This window comes from Scomber scombrus, chromosome 1 (assembly GCF_963691925.1).
Source record: "Scomber scombrus chromosome 1, fScoSco1.1, whole genome shotgun sequence".
Taxonomy (NCBI): Eukaryota; Metazoa; Chordata; class Actinopteri; order Scombriformes; family Scombridae; genus Scomber; species Scomber scombrus.
The window spans coordinates 33,828,082-33,847,769 of record NC_084970.1 but is presented as its reverse complement, the minus strand read 5'-3'; the positions used below and the strand labels follow the sequence as shown (position 1 = coordinate 33,847,769).

Sequence of the window (19,688 nt, the reverse complement as noted above, 5' to 3'; positions counted from 1 at the left end):
CAGCTTATCTGCTTCATCAGGACCTAACAGGTGTTAAATTGCATTTGATTGGCAGCAGCAACATAAGCAAACAGTCCAGTAACTATCCAAGACTCAAGAATGGTGTTAAATCCTGATTAGAGCACAGAAAATTGTGAAAGATGTGACATCACACACTCACCACTTAAAACCAGTTTGAAAAGCACAAACAAAGCAGACTAATCTCTCACACTTTGGTGCATGTTTGGGATGACTTATCTATTGTGGAGAAGCTTTTTCCTCTGATGAGCATTAATAAAACAAAACTGCGCTCCAGGCTCAAACACAAATACTTTAATGACTGAAACTGGCAGCTGCTCAGGATTTGACTCCTAATATTGATGCACTTGTGAAGGCTGAAAGGAGCAAATTAAACTTTGGGGAGCTGCCTTTATGTAAAATGCTGCTTCAGAGGTTAAACCACACTGACCAGAATAAAGTTACTCTGAAAAAACAATAAATATACTGTATATTGTGGTGATATTTAAAACATTAATATATTAAACTGAGACGTAATATTGTTGAAATGAAACTTCTTTCAGGCTGGTAAAAAGTAGTTGTAAAGTGTTGGGTAGTAACTTACATGTTACGCCATTATGTAGTTTAATTATAAAATAAATGTAACTGTAATCTGTTACTGATTACAAAGGAGGTTACATCTGAAGTCAGATCTTTAAGATTTTACTCAGGAGGGTTTTTTCCTCATTTTTTAATATTTAACATGTTACTGAATACATATATTGCTGTTTTTAATTCTTTGAAATCAATATATTTTTTTTGTATTTAGTAAATAAATCATGACGTGGGCTTATTTGGAGCACACATGAGCTTAAATGGAGTCACAGTACCAATTAAACCCACTTTATTCATCAAATATCTTTATTTTATAATCTAAAATCTACATGAACTAATGAATACATTTTCAAATGAGAGATAAATGTTGCTTTATAAGAAATGATCTCCCTTATAAATCATGTCAGTATCCATGAAAAACAGCTGGACTTAGATTTTGGTGCTTAATGGGAACATTTACCCTAGCAGCTGAAAACATTGATCTTAGGAAGGAAGGAAGGAAGGAAGGAAGGAAGGAAGGAAGGAAGGACAGAAGGTAGGAAGGAAGGAAGGAAGGACAGAAGGAAGGAAGGAAGGAAGGAAGGACGGACAGAAGGAAGGAAGGAAGGAAGGAAGGAAGGAAGGAAGGACAGACAGAAGGAAGGAAGGAAAGAAAGAAAGGAAGGAAGGAAGGAAGGAAGGACAGATAGAGGGAACATTTACCCTAACAGCTGAAAACATTGGTTAGAAAATTAGAAAAGTCATCAAATGTAATAAGTTACATTACTTTGATTTAGTAATTGAAATAATTACATTACTTATCACATTTTAAATAGAGTAACTAGTAATCTGTAACCTATTACATTTCTAAAGTAACCTTCCCAACCCTGAGTATATATATCTGATTTGTTGCCATACCAGAGTCGTCCATTAGATGGCGCTGCAGCTCATAACATTCACATCAAGACTGAAGACATGCAGCTGCTTTCATCTGTCACGTCATTATTTCTGACTTTATTCGCCTCATAGACACAATAAGAGTCCAGTCAGGCTCTAATATTTCTTGTTTTTTTATTTTATTTTATTTTGTCAAACATTTTCATTGAAGCATTCATTTTACATGTAAGAAATACTCAAAACATTTCAAAGAGAGTCGACATGAGCCAGACTACTGAAACAAGACATGGGCCAAAATGTTTTTCATATTATTTTACTTATTTATTTTTTTACATTAAGCAAGATCATATTTAGCTGTTTATTGTTTGTTTGTTTTGCTTCTGGAGCTCAAAATCTTAAAAAGTAGACTACAATCTAGCTTCTGTTTTTTTATGAAGACAAATCAGTGACATTTTGATCCATGTCTGCTCCACATCTAATTACACAACGATCATTCTTTCATCAGAAGTATCAGAAACAAAGAAGCACAGACCAGACACATCCAACACATTTTGGTCAATTACTGTACAGATAATTCACGTTATCAATAAAAATACACAGTTAAACAGGCGTCGACGGGAGGCCTGTGAAGCTGTTCATGTTAAGAGCATCTTCTTTTTTTCTTTTTAATTCATTGTATTTTATTTTATTTTAGTTATATGCATGCATCACACAAGTGCTTCTGAGTATGTCGGATGAGTTACGCTTTGAATCACCTTCACAGACTGATTTTACTGAACTGGGTCGAGTTTGTCCCCCCCCCCCTGTAACGCAGTAATAAATCCACCTCTCTCCATCTCTCTGTGTGTGTGTGTGTGTGAAGGCTGAAATAGAAACACCACCACGGGTTAGACTGTGACAAAACGCATTATTATCTGAAATGAGGCACACTCTCAGTATAATTTCATACTGGGGAGAAAGAAAAAGAAAAAAAAAGTTTTGTCACTTTCTTAGAAGTCATTGCAGCCGTAAAAAAGGACAGGAAATTGTCCATTAGTAACACTGTGGTGAAGGAGGAGCCGCCTGCTGTGAGTGTGAAGCTGGAGACTTTCTACACATTATTAGTTTTTAGAGGAGGTGGAACGCCGTCTCACCCCCCCGCTGAGGTCAGAGACTTCATCTTTTCACCTCTCTGTCTACTGTACTGTACAGTCATATCTGCAGATTTGGATATTTCGTAAAGTAAATATGTTGAAAATAAACAATAAATTGTGCTTTGCTGTAAGTGCATCAGTCTGAATGCTGTGCTTTTATAAGGAATCATTTAATATAGCTTTCCACAGTAAATGAGACTTTCAATCAGGCTAATACAGTAAGCGGATGATGTCATTTAATGCAATTTAAAGGTTCAGTTTACCCAAATTACAAACCATAAAATCTCACTAAATATATTGTATTTTTGGTTTTCTATGCTCAGATTTCAGGACATGTGTCGCTCATATTTCTTCTGCCATCAAAATACAACATATGTGGACAATCCAACAGTTTTCATTGGGAGTATTTCTTCTCTTTTTAAATTTGCTCAAATAAGAAATGTGGACACGTTTTTCTGCTTCTGGAAAGACAAGTTGCTATTGCTTTTTTTTTTTTTTTTTTTTACAAGCTGCTTTTATTATGAGCACGCTTGTACCCGAGCACCTGCCATATACCTGCAATGTCCCTGGTTTGAGTCCAGGAAGGAACCATTGTTGCATGGCAAACCCATTTCTCTTTCCCCTTGTTTCTTGTCAGCCTCTTTGAAAACCAACCATCCAATAAAGGCAAAAAAGCCCAAACATTATATATATATATATATACCATATATATACCATATATATACCACTTGGATTTCTATGCTTAGATTTCAGGATATGTGTCTCTCATATTTCTTCTGTCATTAAGATACAATGGAGCTGATTTGAACATATCTGGACAATTCACACAACAGTTTTCATTGGGAGTATTTCTTCTCTTTATAAAGTTGCTCAAATAAGAAATGTAGACAAGTTTTTCTTACAGCACATGCCATATACCAGCAAGGAACCATTGTTGCATGGCAAACCCATTTCTCTCTCCCCTTGTTTCTTGTCAGCCTAAAAGCCCAAAAATTATATATTTTTTAACCACTTGGATTTCTATACTTGATGCAACTGGGGTGAATGGAACATACAGTATGTGGGTGATTCACATTGGGAGTATTTCTTCTCTTATAAAGTTCCTCCAATAAGAAATGTGCACAGTTTGTTCTGTTTCTGAAAAGACGCGTTGCTATTTTTAAAGCTGCATTTATTGAGAGTGCCCCTTGTTGCCGAGTGATTACAGCACATGCCACACACCCGCAATGTCCCTTGTTCAACTCGGGCAAGGGACCATTGTTGCATGTCAAACCCATTTCTCTCTTCCCTTGTTTCCTGCCAACCTCTCTGCCACCAACTGTCCAAAAAAAAGCCCCAAAAAATAATATTAAAAAAAGCTGCATTTATTGATTTTGGGGTTGTTGTTGTTGTTGTTTTCTTACCACTTTGAGGCTGTGTAACAAGCTCTAAACACTACACTGTTGTTATAGTAAGTTATTATAATAAATGTGTTTGAAAATAATTTATACCTATACCTATCTAGTAGACACGGAGCACCATGTGTGTCTACTTGATGAATAATAAAATGTGGCTGCAGGTTTTCATCCCAACCAAGCAGGAGCACACCAAGGTTTGACTCATTTAATCAGCTGATCTCAATCTCCAGACAGTTGATTGGTTCGATCATGTGTGCTCTTGATTGGTTGGAACAAAAACCTGCAGGCGCATTATGGCCCTTTATGGGATAGTTTGGACATGCCTGAGTTAGATGCTCACTTTGTCTGTCGTTTGGAGTTTGCAGGGAGTGTACAGATGTTTTTTTTTTTTTTAGAGTTTCTTCTCTGATATTAACATCCTGTTGTGGCTGTGAGACTGAACCAAGACAATAAACTGCTGTAAAGCCAAAGCAATAAGCTGAAATATGCTAAAAATGCTCCGTAGAGCTGAGATAATTCTTGGTTTATTTAGTCAATTTAAGTGTAGATATTAGCTTTGATAACTTTTGACCCACCGTTAACATGAAATAATTAATCATATTAAGGTGGTGGGAGTAATTGTAGGTAAACTGGCCCTTTAAAAATGTATTGTGCTCTGTTTTTAAAAGCTTGTTTGACATCAAAGTTGTCGAGATGTGAGATCTGCCCGCTCACAGTTCACCTGCTTGTCATTTATATCAGAGCTTCACATCTCATACTTTCACATCCTGTTTAAAATAAAAGGCTGAAAGATGCTAAAATGCTCCGTAGAGCTGAGAGGAGCTGCAGAGTTGAGCAATAATTATTGGTCAATTTCAGTGAGGACATAAGCTTTGAAGACTTTGATCAAACGTTAACATTAAATTATTGATCATATCGAGGTGGTGGGAGTAATAGTAGGTAAACTGGCCCTTTAAAAATGTAGTCATAAAGGTCTTTAAAAGCTTGTTTGACATCAAAGTTGTCGAGATGTGAATCTGCCCGCTCACAGTTCACCTGCTTGTCATTTATATCAGAGCTTCACATCTCATATTTTCACATCCTGTTAACTGGAATAAAAAAAATAAAAAAAATAACAAAATGCAAATGTTCAATCAAAGTGAAGCATCACTTCAAATGATGGTGCCCCTGCAACAGAGAAGGTGATTTCATGAAGTCAAGGTTCATCACAATTTGAACAGCATCATCTTTCTCCCTCGGCGGTGTGAAATTAAACAGACATGCATATTACTGTGGCCTGGGAGAAGCAATTCAATTTTCCCCCACAGTGGTCGCCATCTGAAGAAATGAATTAAATGCTGCTAGAATTAGAAATCAAATTATGAGGTCCAGATCCCCGCAGGCCCGTGGAGAGGCGACATGTGGTCACCAGTCTGTATGGGATGGATATGGAGTCTGCACTTCTTTTTATTTAATTTTTTTAAGTTACAAAAGTAAGTCAAAGTCAGTTTCGTCCCGTTGGTCTCGACTCCTGCTGCGGCTGGCTGAAGGACGAGAAAAACACTCCAAAAATGAAGAAAGGAAGGACTCATTTTGACACAAAACGACGCTTTTCATATCATTTTCACATGCCTCTAAAGACATAAAGAAAGGAAGGTGACACGTGATACGTACGAGCAGGAAAACACCAAGTCTTTGACGAGGATAATAACAAAATGCACTTAAAGGAATATTTCACTTAAAAATGACAATTCAGGGATTATCTCCTCGACTTCGTGTCAGTGGAAACTCAATGAGAGTGTGTAGGAGTTTCAAACTCTCTCACTACTATAGTTAATGCAGCTAAAGCTTAAAAATGAGCATTTCATGTGAATACACTTTTTTAATCATCGTTTCTTCACGGCTGTTAATCAGACTGAATTGCTGTTTCTTTTTTTTTTTTTTTGCTTTAATCCAAGATGTCAGCAGCGATTCAGATTCTTCGTGCAATCATGTTTTTAAAAAGGTTTTGATCATCTGGAGGCTTTAGAGATGATGCCACAAATTCCAGCGACATGGAAGAGTTTTTTGGGGTCATTTTAACTTCATTGAGAGTTCGACTGACAGAGAGGTGAGAGAGTAATGACTGAGTTTTCATCATCGAGCAAACTATTCAATTAGTGTTCACATTACTGTCGTTCAAGGTCCAAATCCTGGGAGGCCGTTAATTCATTTATACTCAGTCCGAAGTCCCTGTGACTCTGCAAAGGAATTCATATGAAGTGGAAGCGTCAGACAACCACAAAACAACCAGTTTTCTCCACATGGCGAACGACTCAGCACCTTTCATGGACTCTTCCACCTTGTATGAATTCCTCCCACAATGTTAAGTCCTTTGCTTGTGTGCTGCAGCGAGCTAGGGCTTCTTGTCTGCATATGATTGGCTGCTGGTGGCGGTGGTGCTAGCGGCGGCGGCTGCAGCAGCAGGGGGGATGTCTGGGTAAACCAGGAAGCCGGTGAATGTGATGTACTTGGCGTGGTTGCTGTAAGCCCCGAAGCCGTCTCTCTGGTGGGAGTAGAGCCACACGGTGTCTCCCATCTTCAGCGACATCATCAAGCTCTGACTCTGCAGCGCCTTCTCGCCCTGGCTGTCGTCGTAGATCATGGCCTGCACCTCCAGGCGGTTCTTCATCAGCTTGACGGACAGCGTCTTCTGGGGCAGCTTGCCCACGTTGAAGGAGAAGTAGTAGGCTCCAGGAACGCGGCAGGTGAACAGTCCCTCCGTCACGTTAAAGTCCTCGCCGATGTTGACGAACGCCGTGTCGAAGCTGACCGGCTGATGCTGCGGCATGCCCACTTGGTCTACTCCCACAATGCTTTGGGTGCGCCCAACGGAGAAGGCAGATCTCTGGTCATCCTCCTCCTCCTCATCATCCCCCTCCTCCTGTTCTTCTTCCTCCCTGTGCTGCGGCTCATTCTGCTCCACCGGCCTGAAGTGCTCTGCGGCCTGGTTATTGTTCAGCAGGTGGATGTTCTCCTGCTGGGGCTGCTGGGAGTTGTAGGCAGGACGGTGCTGGTGGTGTTGCGTCTGGTAGCCGTAGGTGTCAGGGTAGACTAGGTAACCGTTGAAGGTGGTGTAGTGTCCCGTGTTGCTGTAGAGAGCGTAGCGAGGGTCACCATGGAGACGGAGCCAGACGGTGTCACCGAACTCCAGCTGCAGCATCACGCTCTGGCTCTGCACCTGAGGATAGAAGCAGACTTTATTATCCCGGCTACACAGTCATATCCAGCTCTGTTTTACATCAAGGCACATAATCCCATCATCTACCTCACGCAGCTCTTCATTCAGGGGAATTGGGTGTGTAATCCCCTCTGCTCTGCTTTCATTCTCCACCCTAACACAAACTCTCCCCCTGTGAGGAGCGCCCACATTGCCAGAGAGCTCTGACACCATAAAATACCTTTTAAAAAACATTTCCTTAGAGGTAAAAATCTTCCTTTCTATAAATCATACAGTCTGTTTAACTCAACAAGTCTTTGCACTTTGTTTTTAGCCACACTAGTGATGGCAGTGTCAGTCCTTTGATCCACCGCTTTGGTCCAGATTTAAATATGTATCAAACAACTGGATGGATTACCATGAAATATGACATTTGGTACATGCATTCATATTCCCCTCAGGATGAATTACAATAACTTTTGTGATCTCCTAATCTTTAATTTAGCAGCATCATTATCAGTGTCAAATACTTACAACCAAAATACTTTCCAAAACTGATGACATTCCCATCAGTTTCACTTTGTGTTTAGAGCTAATTAGCGAATGATAGCACGCTTAGACACTAAACCAAGATGGTGAACATGGTAAACATTAATTACAGTGGCGGATTAATCCACATTTGGTGCTGTATGATTATTTACAGCAGCAGTTTGTGTGTTTATGGTAATGAAGGAACATTTCACCCGGTGCAATGGTGTGACTCATTGATGTTTTTATTCGTCTGTGGCTCTAGGGCACAGAGCAACAAGGCTTTGAGTACACAGAAAATACTTTAAGTAGGATCAATTGTTGGTTTTGGTGATGTCATGGGATTTGTTAACAATACAAAATAAAGGATGGGTTCATAATCTTTTTAAGTCTGTTTTAAATCAACAGTCAGGAGCCAGAATCAACATTAAACTTGTTTTTCTTGCTGTAACCATTCCTCCTGTTCATACTGACCATTAGAAGATCCCTTCATAATGCATTTAAAAGTTGATCTGAAGCTAATATGAAGCTTCAGTCGTTCAAATGTGTCAAATCAAGTAGATATGTTTCAACGTTACGGTGTTTTTAGTGCCAAAGTCTATTTTTGTTACTATACTTCCACCACAGCTCAACAGGGAAACACTAAGAGGGAATTTGATACTAAAAAGACTGTAAATGTGTCAGATATCTACTTGATATGACTAACTCAGACTGCTGAAGCCTCATATGAGCTTTTGATATCTTCTTCCAAGCTTCATATGGTCGAGGCAGATGGCCGCCCACCTAGAGCCCGGGTCGGCTCGAGGGATCTTCCTGTTTAAGGGGGGAGTGTTTCCTTGCTGATGTGGCCAAGTGCTTGCTCATGGAGAAATGTTGAGTCTCTGCACAATAATAAAGAGTAAACCTGCTCTATGTGAAAAGAGCCCTGAGATAACTTCAGTTGTGATTTGGTGCTATATAAATTAATGACTTTATTTAATATGGATTGTTGCTTTAAGACATGCTTGAAAAACTGTGAACCTGTCCTTTAATTACTGGAGTGAAAATTGTTTCATTTTCATCCAACACTGAAATTAGGAAAGCATAAAAATGGTTTCAAAAGGTTTATTTATATGGCAATTACTTGGACACCCCTGGTCTGGGTCTGTTTTTCATGGTTTGGAGCAGAACTTTAGCTCCTAATAAAATGTTATTTGTGCTCTCAGATCAAGAAAAGAAGATCTATTAAAAGCCTTTATTTAGTCGAGCATATTTATTAAAATGCCGACAGACTTTTTAAATGACTTTAAGTAGATCTTTTAATATTCAGTATGAACAGGAGGAATGATTACAGCAAAGAAAACCTCTTTCACTGTTTATTTGGTCACCTCACTGTTGTCTTAAGACAGACTTGAAAAATTAGGAGCCTGATAACTTTAGCTCCACCCACAAATGGTCTGATTGGCTCGAATGCTTCTTCAACCGTGAAACAGCCAATCTCTTTCAATCTCTCATGAAAGTGGGAGTGAGGCCTAAATTCAGTTTGATTTTCAGAGTTTGCAACCTCATTTCTGGCAGATCTTTCCTCCTCAACCTACCTTCCTCTCCTCGCCGGCGTTCTCCTCGTACACGATGGCCTGCACCTCGTTCCTGTTCTTCATCAGCATCACAGACAGGTCTTTGTGAGGGAACTTCCCCACCGTGAAGGAGAAGTAATAAGCCCCGGGGATACGGCAGCGAAACAAGCCAGCCTTGGCGTCAAAATCCCCGCCGATGTTGACGTAAAGGGTATCAAAAGTCACCGTCATCTTGGGCCCGCCTTCCATGCTGTTGGTGCGCGCAACCGAGAAAGCCGAGCGTAACTCCACGTCTTCCAGCAGACGGGCGAATCCCCACACGCCGCCTGCATGGCTCAGGCACAGCAGGCCAATTAGCACGCTCGCTGGGAGCAGCATCGTCTCTGTAGAAAGACGGAAACGTGAGAAATGTTCTTTATTTAATATGAAGTTACATAGGTCACAAGAAAATCTACCATCAGATCTTTAAACACTGCAGCTGCGACGAGCCAAAGATCCCCCCTCCAGGCAAAAATGTGGTATTTATCACTTGAATTGTTGAGCTTTACTATGCAGAATGATGATAGCGGAAAGTTTCTCTATGCTTACTGAAAATATGAGTTTAAGGGTTGTAGCTATGGGTATAATTTGTCACATCACATCTAGTTTAAAGTCAATTATGTTCCAGTATTCAATGTACACAAGTGTGATGTAGGAGCTTGAAATACTAAGAAAGGACTTTACAGGAGACATTTTTGTGTTCAGCAGTAAAGATTTTGACATGAATAATATTTGTATATTTACAGATTCTCATTATTTTAATGAAGTAGAAGGAGGAGATGTCATTTTAGCAACTTCCAATGAAGTAATTTAACTTTTTTTTAATGGAAAAACATATCAGACAGTTTTAAATTTAATCCATTTAAATGCCTTAAAACATGTCTGGAGGGGATCTTTAACTTTTTAGAAGACTCAGCACTTATCACCTGGCAACAAGGCTGTATTTCTGCCTATTTCTGTGTTTTGTTTTCTTTTGTCTCTTTGTGTCCCTTCTCTTGTAGCTAATCTAAAATCTGGCCCAGGGACAACAGTTGAAAAAAATGGGCTTTTTGGCAAACGCTGGCACATTCACAGTGGTTGTCCTTGTAAAAAAATGAATAAAATAAATAAATGAGCTTGAAGGAGATTTAATTAATTTGACTCTCATTCTGTGGTTTCTTTCAACAACGTGTCATACAATGTAAAGATCAGCCTGAGCTCCTTGAAGACATTTTGTTAATTCTGTTGCTCTCTTGTAATAATATATGTTAAACGTCTCATATATTCAGTTATTTCATGCTTCACTGCTCATCTATTATCATTACACATCAAAATATTTGTCACTCAGCCAAAGCACAGATTCATGCAGAAGAGTTTCTTTAGTTTTTTTCCAAACGGGTGAAAAATTTCTCCAACGTGGAAATGCCAAAAACTGCAGTTCCTCAAATGGCCACTTGAGGCTGGCTCCAAAAGCGAATCAATCCCCATGGACTTTCATGTTGAAATGCCCAACTTCACAACAGAAATAAACATGTTTAGAGCATTAAAATATTATAAAAGCTGGATAGGGCTCTGCTGCTCTGCCTTGCAGCCAATATTTCCCACGGGAAATACAGCGAAAAATTCCCCCTGCGGCCCAAAAAGCATTTTCCCCATAGACCACCATTATATAAGAGACGTCTGTAGAACTGTTGACAGGACACCTCGAACTGCAAACACTTGCAGTATTGTATGATGAATCTTTGATCCATGGAGGTTTTATATGTGCAAAACTTTCCTCGTAATCACAATGTAAAGTCTGTGGTTTACAGCCTGCTACAAAAAACGGTTTTGGTCTGTAATGATGTACGGGGATAAATATTTATATAAGTCAGTCTTTTAATGTTATTAAGGCTTAAAGTTATGCTTAATTAAGGACATGACCGCTTTGAGTGACAGATGGGTGTCATCATAAGCGAGGTGCTACCACAATGACAATGTTGGTTAGATAACATAACCATGGTAACGTAACCCCATATTCACAGAGTATAGCCGTAGCCGTTACTATGTCAGTGATTTAGGTTCATGACAGTTAATTGTATCATTTCGGTCACCTGAAATATTTGTTTACCCTCTAAGTAGTAGGCTGTTTAGTTTTACGGTAAGTACATTTAGTAATTGTTTTAAGCCTGTTTTTCGCCAGCACACAATTAACCATAGACTGTAATTGTACCGTGCTAGACAAGCTAGCAGGCAGCATTAGGGTCAGCGCCACCCTTTTTTCCCAAATATGGTCACTTCTGGCTCCAAAAATCCAAGATGGTGATGGTCAAAGTGCAAAATCGAGGCTTCAAAAGTAGAGCACAACAACTACTGAGTAACCCCATGGTGGCTACATCCATGATTTTTTTTACTGTCCGTGGTAAATAAAGCTTTGTCTGGTGGGTATCATTTTAACATTTAAACTTTATAACGTTAAAATTTCGAGCAAACATTCTCAATTGTTAAGAAAAACACAAACAATCATATAATATCCCAGCCCAAATAAAATTCAGTCTGTTTTTTATTTCAATCTGGAACTATTTGATCAGATAAGTGGTACCGACTGTCTCTGGTGACAGTTATAGTCAACATTTGTTGCAATAAACACTTTTGTGTTTACCAAAGAAGAATCAAGCCCTAAACATCAAACATCACTACCAAAAAAATGTCTCATCTGAGAGAAATGTGAGGATCGGTGTCTTCAAAGCTTAACCTCTCGGGTGAAAGCAGTTTTGTGAGCACACGTTTGGAGGTAAAATACTAAAACCAACACACACAGAAAAACAAGACTCACATAATAATGGAGCAAACATTATATTTGCACATCACAAAAACACACAGACGTAACAGACTTCCTTAATCTGCATAAAGATAAAACACACACACGCATACATATCCCTCTGCTGTGTTTGAGTCATTGAAGCCGATCACTCTGGAGACAAGCATTGTCATTGTCTCATTGTCCTCTAATGAGCCAACAGGAAGCAGAAACATACAGGTGGAGCTGTCACAGCACGCTCAAAGCACCTTCAGAACAAAAAGGACACAGTGTATCATGTACAGAGCTACAAGGCCCCCAGGAGTTTATCAGCCTACATCAGGATATTATTATGTCCTTTATAAAATACATAAACAATATATGTAGGTGGAAGTGCTCATAAGTCTCCTTAATAATAAAACAAGGCTGAGGCTCTGTGAGGCTGCACTGTAATTCACGAGTCCATGCTTCAACTGACTCCCATTAAAAAAGCATCACCTTCTCTCGACAGATACTAAGTCAGTAATTGTTTTCATTAAAGTCTCTATCGTTGAGATGGTGTATCACTTGGTCGGTGCTGACTGACAGGACACATGTCACGGGTCAGTGACTCAACTCAAAGATGAGTATGAGAAATGGAAAAGAGTACAGTAGCTGGAAAAAAGAGAAGGAAAGGTAAGAGTACTTGTAGTAAGTTTTCAATAATGCCGTACGCATATCGTCTTTTAGCAGGGTGTTACATACTCCATCCCTGCTGGATGGATTTTGCATGACATGTGGTATGTTCTCTCCAGGTGCTGTCATTCAAACCTGATTTTTGCAGGACTTATAAAGGGGGGAGGAACCTGGATCACATCCCCTCTCTTTCACTTCCCTCAGCAGCTTGTGTGCTTTCTGTTGTTTGATTTATTAGTTTTTTGTTTGTTTGATGGATCCGGTAGTCTTGTTTTCACTGCTTTTTTTCTGTCGGGTTTAGTTCTTATGTGATTTTAGGTTAGGGTTAGGGTTAGCCCAGATCCCACGGCCCTTTGTGGGTTGGTCTGGGTATCTTCTCGTGTTTTTGTTTATTTTGGCCGGCCCATCAGTTTTAGTTGGAGATGGTTGGTTTGTGTTTCTGTTAATAAATTGGTGATTTTTGGCTGACAATCTGACTCTGTGATTAAGTTCGGCCGTCTTGAAAGAGCTGTTTCAGAGGGTCGTAAGTAAATCAAATTAAATAAAAACAAAAACAAAAAAACGTTCCTTTTTGGATACCATGAAAAACTTGCACATGAAGTTTTTGGCTGTAGAAGAAAGCATCTCTTTTTCGCTTTGTGTTTGCTCCAACCTTTTTGGGTTGTTCATCCAACTCTGAGTAATCAGGACATGTGCATGTGCAAGATGCATGAGAATCTAGGTTTTATCGTGCAAAGGCTTTACCACTTGGAAGTCATCAGTACTGTCAATCTGGAAGACCTTGTTAAAGCCATCACATGTGACACAGAAAATATAAGTGCATGCACGGAGAATGTTCTAGGTGCAAGGACCTCCCTTGCCCAGTCTGTAGCAAGTACAATGCACAGAGTCAAGTGACTTATCTCCAGTGGGCAATAGTGAATAAGGAGCACAAGAATGACCTCAATGGCAAAACATCTAAAACCACCATCAAAAAAGAGTTCCAGGCCACAAAAGAAGAACTGCTGGAACAGCTGAACCTGCAGCTGCACAGGTTTAAGAGACACACTTACAACATCAAGAATCATTTTACCCACTACAGGACACTGAGAAAAAGCTTGAAAGCACAGGAATGCTTAATTCATGTGGACTTTTCCGAAAATTACCTCTGCAAGTACAGCTCAGAAATACAGACAGTCCACTTTGGAGCATCACACCAGCAGGCAACATTGCACACAGGTGTGCTTTACGTGCATACAACACCCCACCCAATGTCTTTCTGCACAGTGTCCTCCTCAAGACAAAAGGGCCCACCAGCAGTCTGGCAGCACTTGTCACCAGTGCTTGATTACATGCAGAGTGCACATCCATCGCCACAATCCATTTTTACAGTGATGGCTCTTGTACTCAGAATAAACAGTGAGGGAATTTTTTTGTACCGAGCTGTTCAGTTGAAAATTCACTGCTGGGATGTGGAACTTCTTTGAGGCACGCCACGGCAAGGGGGCCTCAGATAGCGTGGGAGGGGCCCTGAAGAGGACGGCTGACAATCTGGTCAACAAAGTGGACAGAAATTCCTGATGCCGCAGAGCTGTTTGCTGTGTTGCAAAAGACAGAAACAACAATCAAGTTGTTCTTTGTCAGCCAGGAAGCAGTTGAGAAAGCAGTTTTGGAGATGCCCAAAGATTTCAGAATCAGGCAGTTACTGTAGCCCATGGAGAACGTCAGCTGCTTGTGCACAACGACACAAAACTTGAACTGTGAGTGGTTTAATGCAAATGTAATTATGAAGAGTTACAACAAGCAAATGGCTCCCATTTAGTGGAATGGCCCTGAAACAGTAGCAGCGAGTCATTCATTAAACTAGGCTCAAACAAACGTTAACCATCATATTGATTTAAATCCAAGTGAACTTGAAGTAAATAAGGTTAAATGCTAAGTTGCAAAGATGAGCTACAGCAGCAAAGGCAGAATCTGGCGACACTGGTAACAACTATTTGGTATTGCTTTGTGTGTTTGAGTGTCAGAGAGTTGAAGCACTGTTGATTAGCCTGAACACTGTAGTGAATTTTGTCAACTACAAATCCGTCAGTTTACAGGTTAATGTCCACTGTGTTGCTTTTAAAGTTACACTGAAATAACAAATGTTTTAATTTTAGTTCCTTTTATCATGATATACACCATTTTGGCAATTTATGTTCAAAAAAATTACATAAAAATGACTTCACTTCCTGACAAATAAATAGAAATATAACTCTGGTGGTGTCCCAAACCCCCAAAAACCATCACTATGATCCCTATCTGTTCTTCCCATCAAATTAAATGGGCTTTTTTTCCCTCTCTAACTGGTATCCCACTGGTTTATACTTTTGAATGATCCCTCCCTCTCTAATGTCTGTTTAGGAATTAGTTGTTTAGACATTGATGCGCAGCTATCCTGTACCTGTCCTTTTACATCATAGATGATGGGAGGGAGGAGAGAGGAGGAGGGAGGAGAGAGGAGGAGTTTGTCGAGGAAAGCAGAGAGGCAGAGGATTTAGGGACTTTAGAAACAGGCCCCCAAAAATATCAGAACTCAAAGAATATCCTCTCACTAGCTTTGGACTATACAGAGCTTTGCCTTTCAGCCAAAATGGTTTGAGTCATTTGAGTGGCTCGAGTAATCTCCTGCAGGGCTCTCTTTGGGAGGCAAGTCTCTCGAGTAAACAAAGACGCTATTATTAGCACGGTAGGATTTTTCAAACTTGGAAACGATCCTTGGACAGCTTCGGAGAGCGTGAGACAAGTACAGGACACAAAGCTTCAAAGGCTTGATTGGAAGAGTTACAGAGACAGTTTGATGAAAAGTCATTGGGAAAATGAATTGGGAGGGGGGTGCTGATGAGATTACTGAGGCGAGAATACCTGCGTCGTATTGTGGCTGTCAGTTGTTTATGGGGAACGGAAGGCATTGCTTTCCGTGGCAATGATGAAACAGAGCAAAGCAGAGTAGAAATGATGAAACCCCCGGAGGAATTTGACCCCTCTCCCCAAAACTACAAAGCTCTCTCTCTCTCTCTCTCTCTCTCTCTCTCTCTCTCTCTCTCTCTCTCTCTCTCTCTCTCTCTCTCTCTCTCTCTCTCTCTCTCTCTCTCTCTCTCTCTCTCTCTCTCTCTCTCTCTCTCTCTCTCTCTCTCTCTCTCTCTCTCTCTCTCTCTCTTTCCTCACAGAATGGAATAATTGAATGTTGTGCAGGTGACGTTACCGCAAACATTATTAATAAAAGGAAAGAAAGTAAAAAAGTAACTGGAAAAATAACATGGTTATTTAACAGGAGCACTATCTCAAAATAAGACACAGCAACAGCCACAACGCTGCCTGATGATCCACTGGCACCAGTCTAACTCTCCTTGGAGCTTTTAAGATGGGGCTGATGGCAAACAGGGCACAACTGTGGCACAGTTGGCAAGTAACACTCCCTCCCATAAGAACAAACTACACCTTGCTGCATAAGACCCACTCACATCCCTAAAATTACACTACTTTAGTCACTTAGGCTCACATTACAGCATTGCAAATTCCTATATTACTGAGGCTAGCTCCTCTTACATGTTTGTATTGTGCTTATTATTTTCAGTAGTGTGTGATTTCAATTGGAAATGTATTCATGACATTACAAAAGTTTTAGGGTCGACTTGTTTGGTAACTTACTGGTAGTTTGATTTCACTTTGGTGTGTAAATGGTCATTTCTTTGATATGAATGTCTCTGTCTCATTATAGCTCTGCCTAACTAAAGGAGAATAGGTCCAAATAGTATGAAAATGTGCAAAAATATCTGAGTGGGACAGAAAGGCGTAGGGATTCACTCCAGTGTGAATAAATCCACTATGCCACCATCCTGTGAGCTGCAGCGAGGACACAAACTCACTTAGCGTAAAAGTTTAAACACTATGACTAACTGTGCGGAGACCTCAGAGCAGATCAGGGACACACTGGAGGTAACATATCTCCAAGCCTGCAGGAGCCTCAGGAAATCCCCCCGGAGGAGCCGGAGGAGGCTGCTGGGGGAAAAGAGCGTGGGCTGGCAGGCTCGTCTGGTGGGGATCGTCGCTCTGACCCAGATAAGCAGTGAGAAACTGGATGGATGTATGGATGTTTGGAGATGAGTAATTATCAGCATAAAATACAATTAATAACGTGCAATTAACGCAATCATCTGTGGCATTAGTCAAATTCAGTCATCTGTTTCCTTTTTTTTTTTTATGATGCGTATTTCCAATCTTTACGTTGGCATTTAGCCATCGTAATTAAGCCCTGCCAGTTATGTTAAGTTTACGTAAGCTATAATTTTCTGGTTAATATGCCAGAGCAAGCAGGAGGCAAGGCAGCACCAATGTGAGGGATAAATTAATGTATAATATCCTCTCCTCTTCAAACAAGTATCATCAGCACCTTTCATCAAAGCAATTAACTCTGCAGGTTCCACTGAATCTGCTGAGTGGGAAAAGATGGTGGTTTAACTGAGTGGCTCTTATGTATGAACGTTAATGAGTGTTCAGTAAATATTTGGATTCAGTTTTGATATAAGAGAAAACAACACAGTAATCTTATACAAACACAATGTTGTAACCATATGTTAATTTTTATGAATAATTCATATTTTTTGTTTTTTAATTTGCTAATGATAACTAGGCCTGTAGTTTCAGGGCACTCTCTCTATCACAATAAGGTTTTAAATATTAATATGACAGAGTGGAGTTCTACGCTGCTGATCAGAGGCGGCAACAAGATAGTCTCGATCACCGACCTTTTTCTACACCAGGTAAAAACCACTATGGTGTACCTGCAAGCCCAGGAAGCCTTGTCACCAGGCAGGAATCTTCTGCTTTATAGCATGTTTATCACACCATCCCATCATCCTGACCTGCACAGCCCCAAGATTATCTCTGGCTATCTCGCACGAACGCCACAGTTTGAATCTGAAGTTACTCACATAATCCAACAGGTTTTGGAGGTTGTGATGTGTTGAAGCCAACAGAACCAAATCAGTAACAATGGACAGCCCTGGCGGAGCCCAACACACACTGGGAACAGGTCTGACTTACTGACGAGAATGCGAACACAGCTCTCACAGCAGTTGTAAAAGGACCGAATAGCAGCGGCCCTGGTACCCCATACTTCTGCAACACCGACTACAATATCCCCCGAGGGACAGGGTCGTAAGCCTTCTCCAAATCCACAAAGCACATGTAGACCGGATGTGCGAACTCCCATGAACTCCTTCAAGTATCTCTGCAAGGGTGAAGCGCTGGTCCACTGCTCCACGGTCAGGACGGAATCTACATTGTTCCTCCTGAATCCGAGGTTTGACCATTGGCCAGAGTCTCCTGTCCAGCACCTTTTACTCTTTTTTGTTCTGTCCCCTCACACACACCACTTGTCATTGAACAGCTTCAAGGGGACCACATACAGTATGAGAAAAGACAGCTCTTATGGACTAAATGCCAGTGATTCTTGGACCACCTCCCTGATACCAAACATTTGCATGTTTCTCCTCCTCTATATCGGTCCTCTCTCATTCACTCTGAACGGTGGCCATCTGGAAAGAAACACACAACATCATAAATGGAATATCATGCTATACCAATCCTTTCCAGCAGGGGGAGCCAACAACAACTTCAGACAGCTCCCAAAACAAACGTATCTGTACCTGGCATTTAATTTAGATTAAGCTGTAGAGTGTGGAGACATTTTATGGGCAGACGGCCACCAATGAGTTTACGTAATGCGAGTTCAGCCCTGAGTGAACTGAAATGACCCAACACGTCGAAGTTTGTGTGTTTTTTACTTTCTTTGAAGCTTACTGAACTGATGGACTGATTCATATGATCGTATTTATAGTGATTAACTATATATTATTTATTAGAACTATTTATTTTACTATTAGTTACTATATATTAATCAGGTTACTACAACTCCAATCCAAAACAAATATAGTGATTTATGGTGGAGCCACACAAATGCAATGAATTTAACTGCATGTTCAAAAAATATAACATTATATATACCAATATTTTATTTCTAAATTGAATCAGATTACTGTAACCCCAAACTCTGTAGTATACAAGAAAACTACTAATGAGTCCACTTTTAAAAATGCATGGCGCAGTTACAGTTTTCACACTTGCATGGACTAATTCCACTATACTCTTTTTCCATTCTCCGCTGCTCTGCTGCTCCTCTCCCTGCTTAAACTCCCATGGGTGCTCATTATGGAAGAGGTTTGTTTGATCTATTCTTTCATTGCTGTTTTGAACCTGAAGCATCGCACTCTCCAAGGAGTAGTCTATCAACATGACTAGTTAAAACTGCTGCCATTACGCAGACAAACACTATTTCTCAGTGCATGCTGCCGTTATACAAACAAGCCTAACTGCTGAGATGTCAGTTTTGTAGTTATTTCTTAAAATGTTGCGCTATAGTACCAAAAAAAAAAAAAAAGTGTCAGCTTCATAAATGATAATTCTAATATCTGCAGCGAAGCCGGTACTGCAGCAATTTTCTTTACTCTTGCAGAGAATGGATTTCTCCTCCTGCTGCAGTGAGACAAGTAATCAGACGAAAACGATCAGTTGTGCCTGAGTGCCTTAAGTACAATTAACCACTATAATTAGATTCCATTTAAAGAGGTCGATTTAGTATAAACATACACGAAGAACATTTTGTTTCTACAGTAAATAACTTCAAGGCCTCCGCAGTAAAGCCTCCGCTCTCCTCGCTGCCTGTCTCCGCAGAGACACATTTAATTGATTGGAACGTCCTTGGCGATGGCGGACCATGATCAATTTCTGGGTCATAGGCTGGAGGGCGAAGGATGGCTGAATGGAAAGCAATTTCATGAGGCATGAGTCATAATGTCATGAAGAGTGAATCAACCAAAGCAGATGCTTTTCCACTTATTTCCTTGAAGGTCAAAACTCAAGCAACAAAATCTATAA

General features: G+C 40.3%; 2 protein-coding genes across 2 annotated transcripts in view; one reads left to right on the top strand and one right to left on the bottom strand.

Annotated features, from left to right (window-relative positions):
* prc1b (protein regulator of cytokinesis 1b) overlaps positions 1-19,688 on the top strand; it is a 291,205-nt gene that overhangs the window by 39,145 nt on the left and 232,372 nt on the right. The gene's annotated exons all lie outside the window — the stretch shown is intronic.
* On the bottom strand, positions 6,372-9,637 carry c1qtnf4 (C1q and TNF related 4). Its single transcript, XM_062435643.1, has 2 exons — positions 9,281-9,637; positions 6,372-7,196 (listed from the first exon to the last, which is right to left on the bottom strand). The coding sequence occupies exons 1-2, from the start codon at positions 9,635-9,637 to the stop codon at positions 6,372-6,374; spliced, it is 1,182 nt and encodes a 393-aa protein (XP_062291627.1).

What these genes read in the sequence shown, in the direction of transcription:
- c1qtnf4 (XM_062435643.1), bottom strand. Translation starts at nt 9,637, where the DNA reads ATGCTGCTCCCAGCGAGCGTGCTAATTGGCCTGCTGTGCCTGAGCCAT. An exon ending in ACGCCGGCGAGGAGAGGAAG is followed by an intron (nt 7,197 to 9,280) that starts GTAGGTTGAGGA and finishes TTCTATCCTCAG; the next exon opens with GTGCAGAGCCAGAGCGTGAT.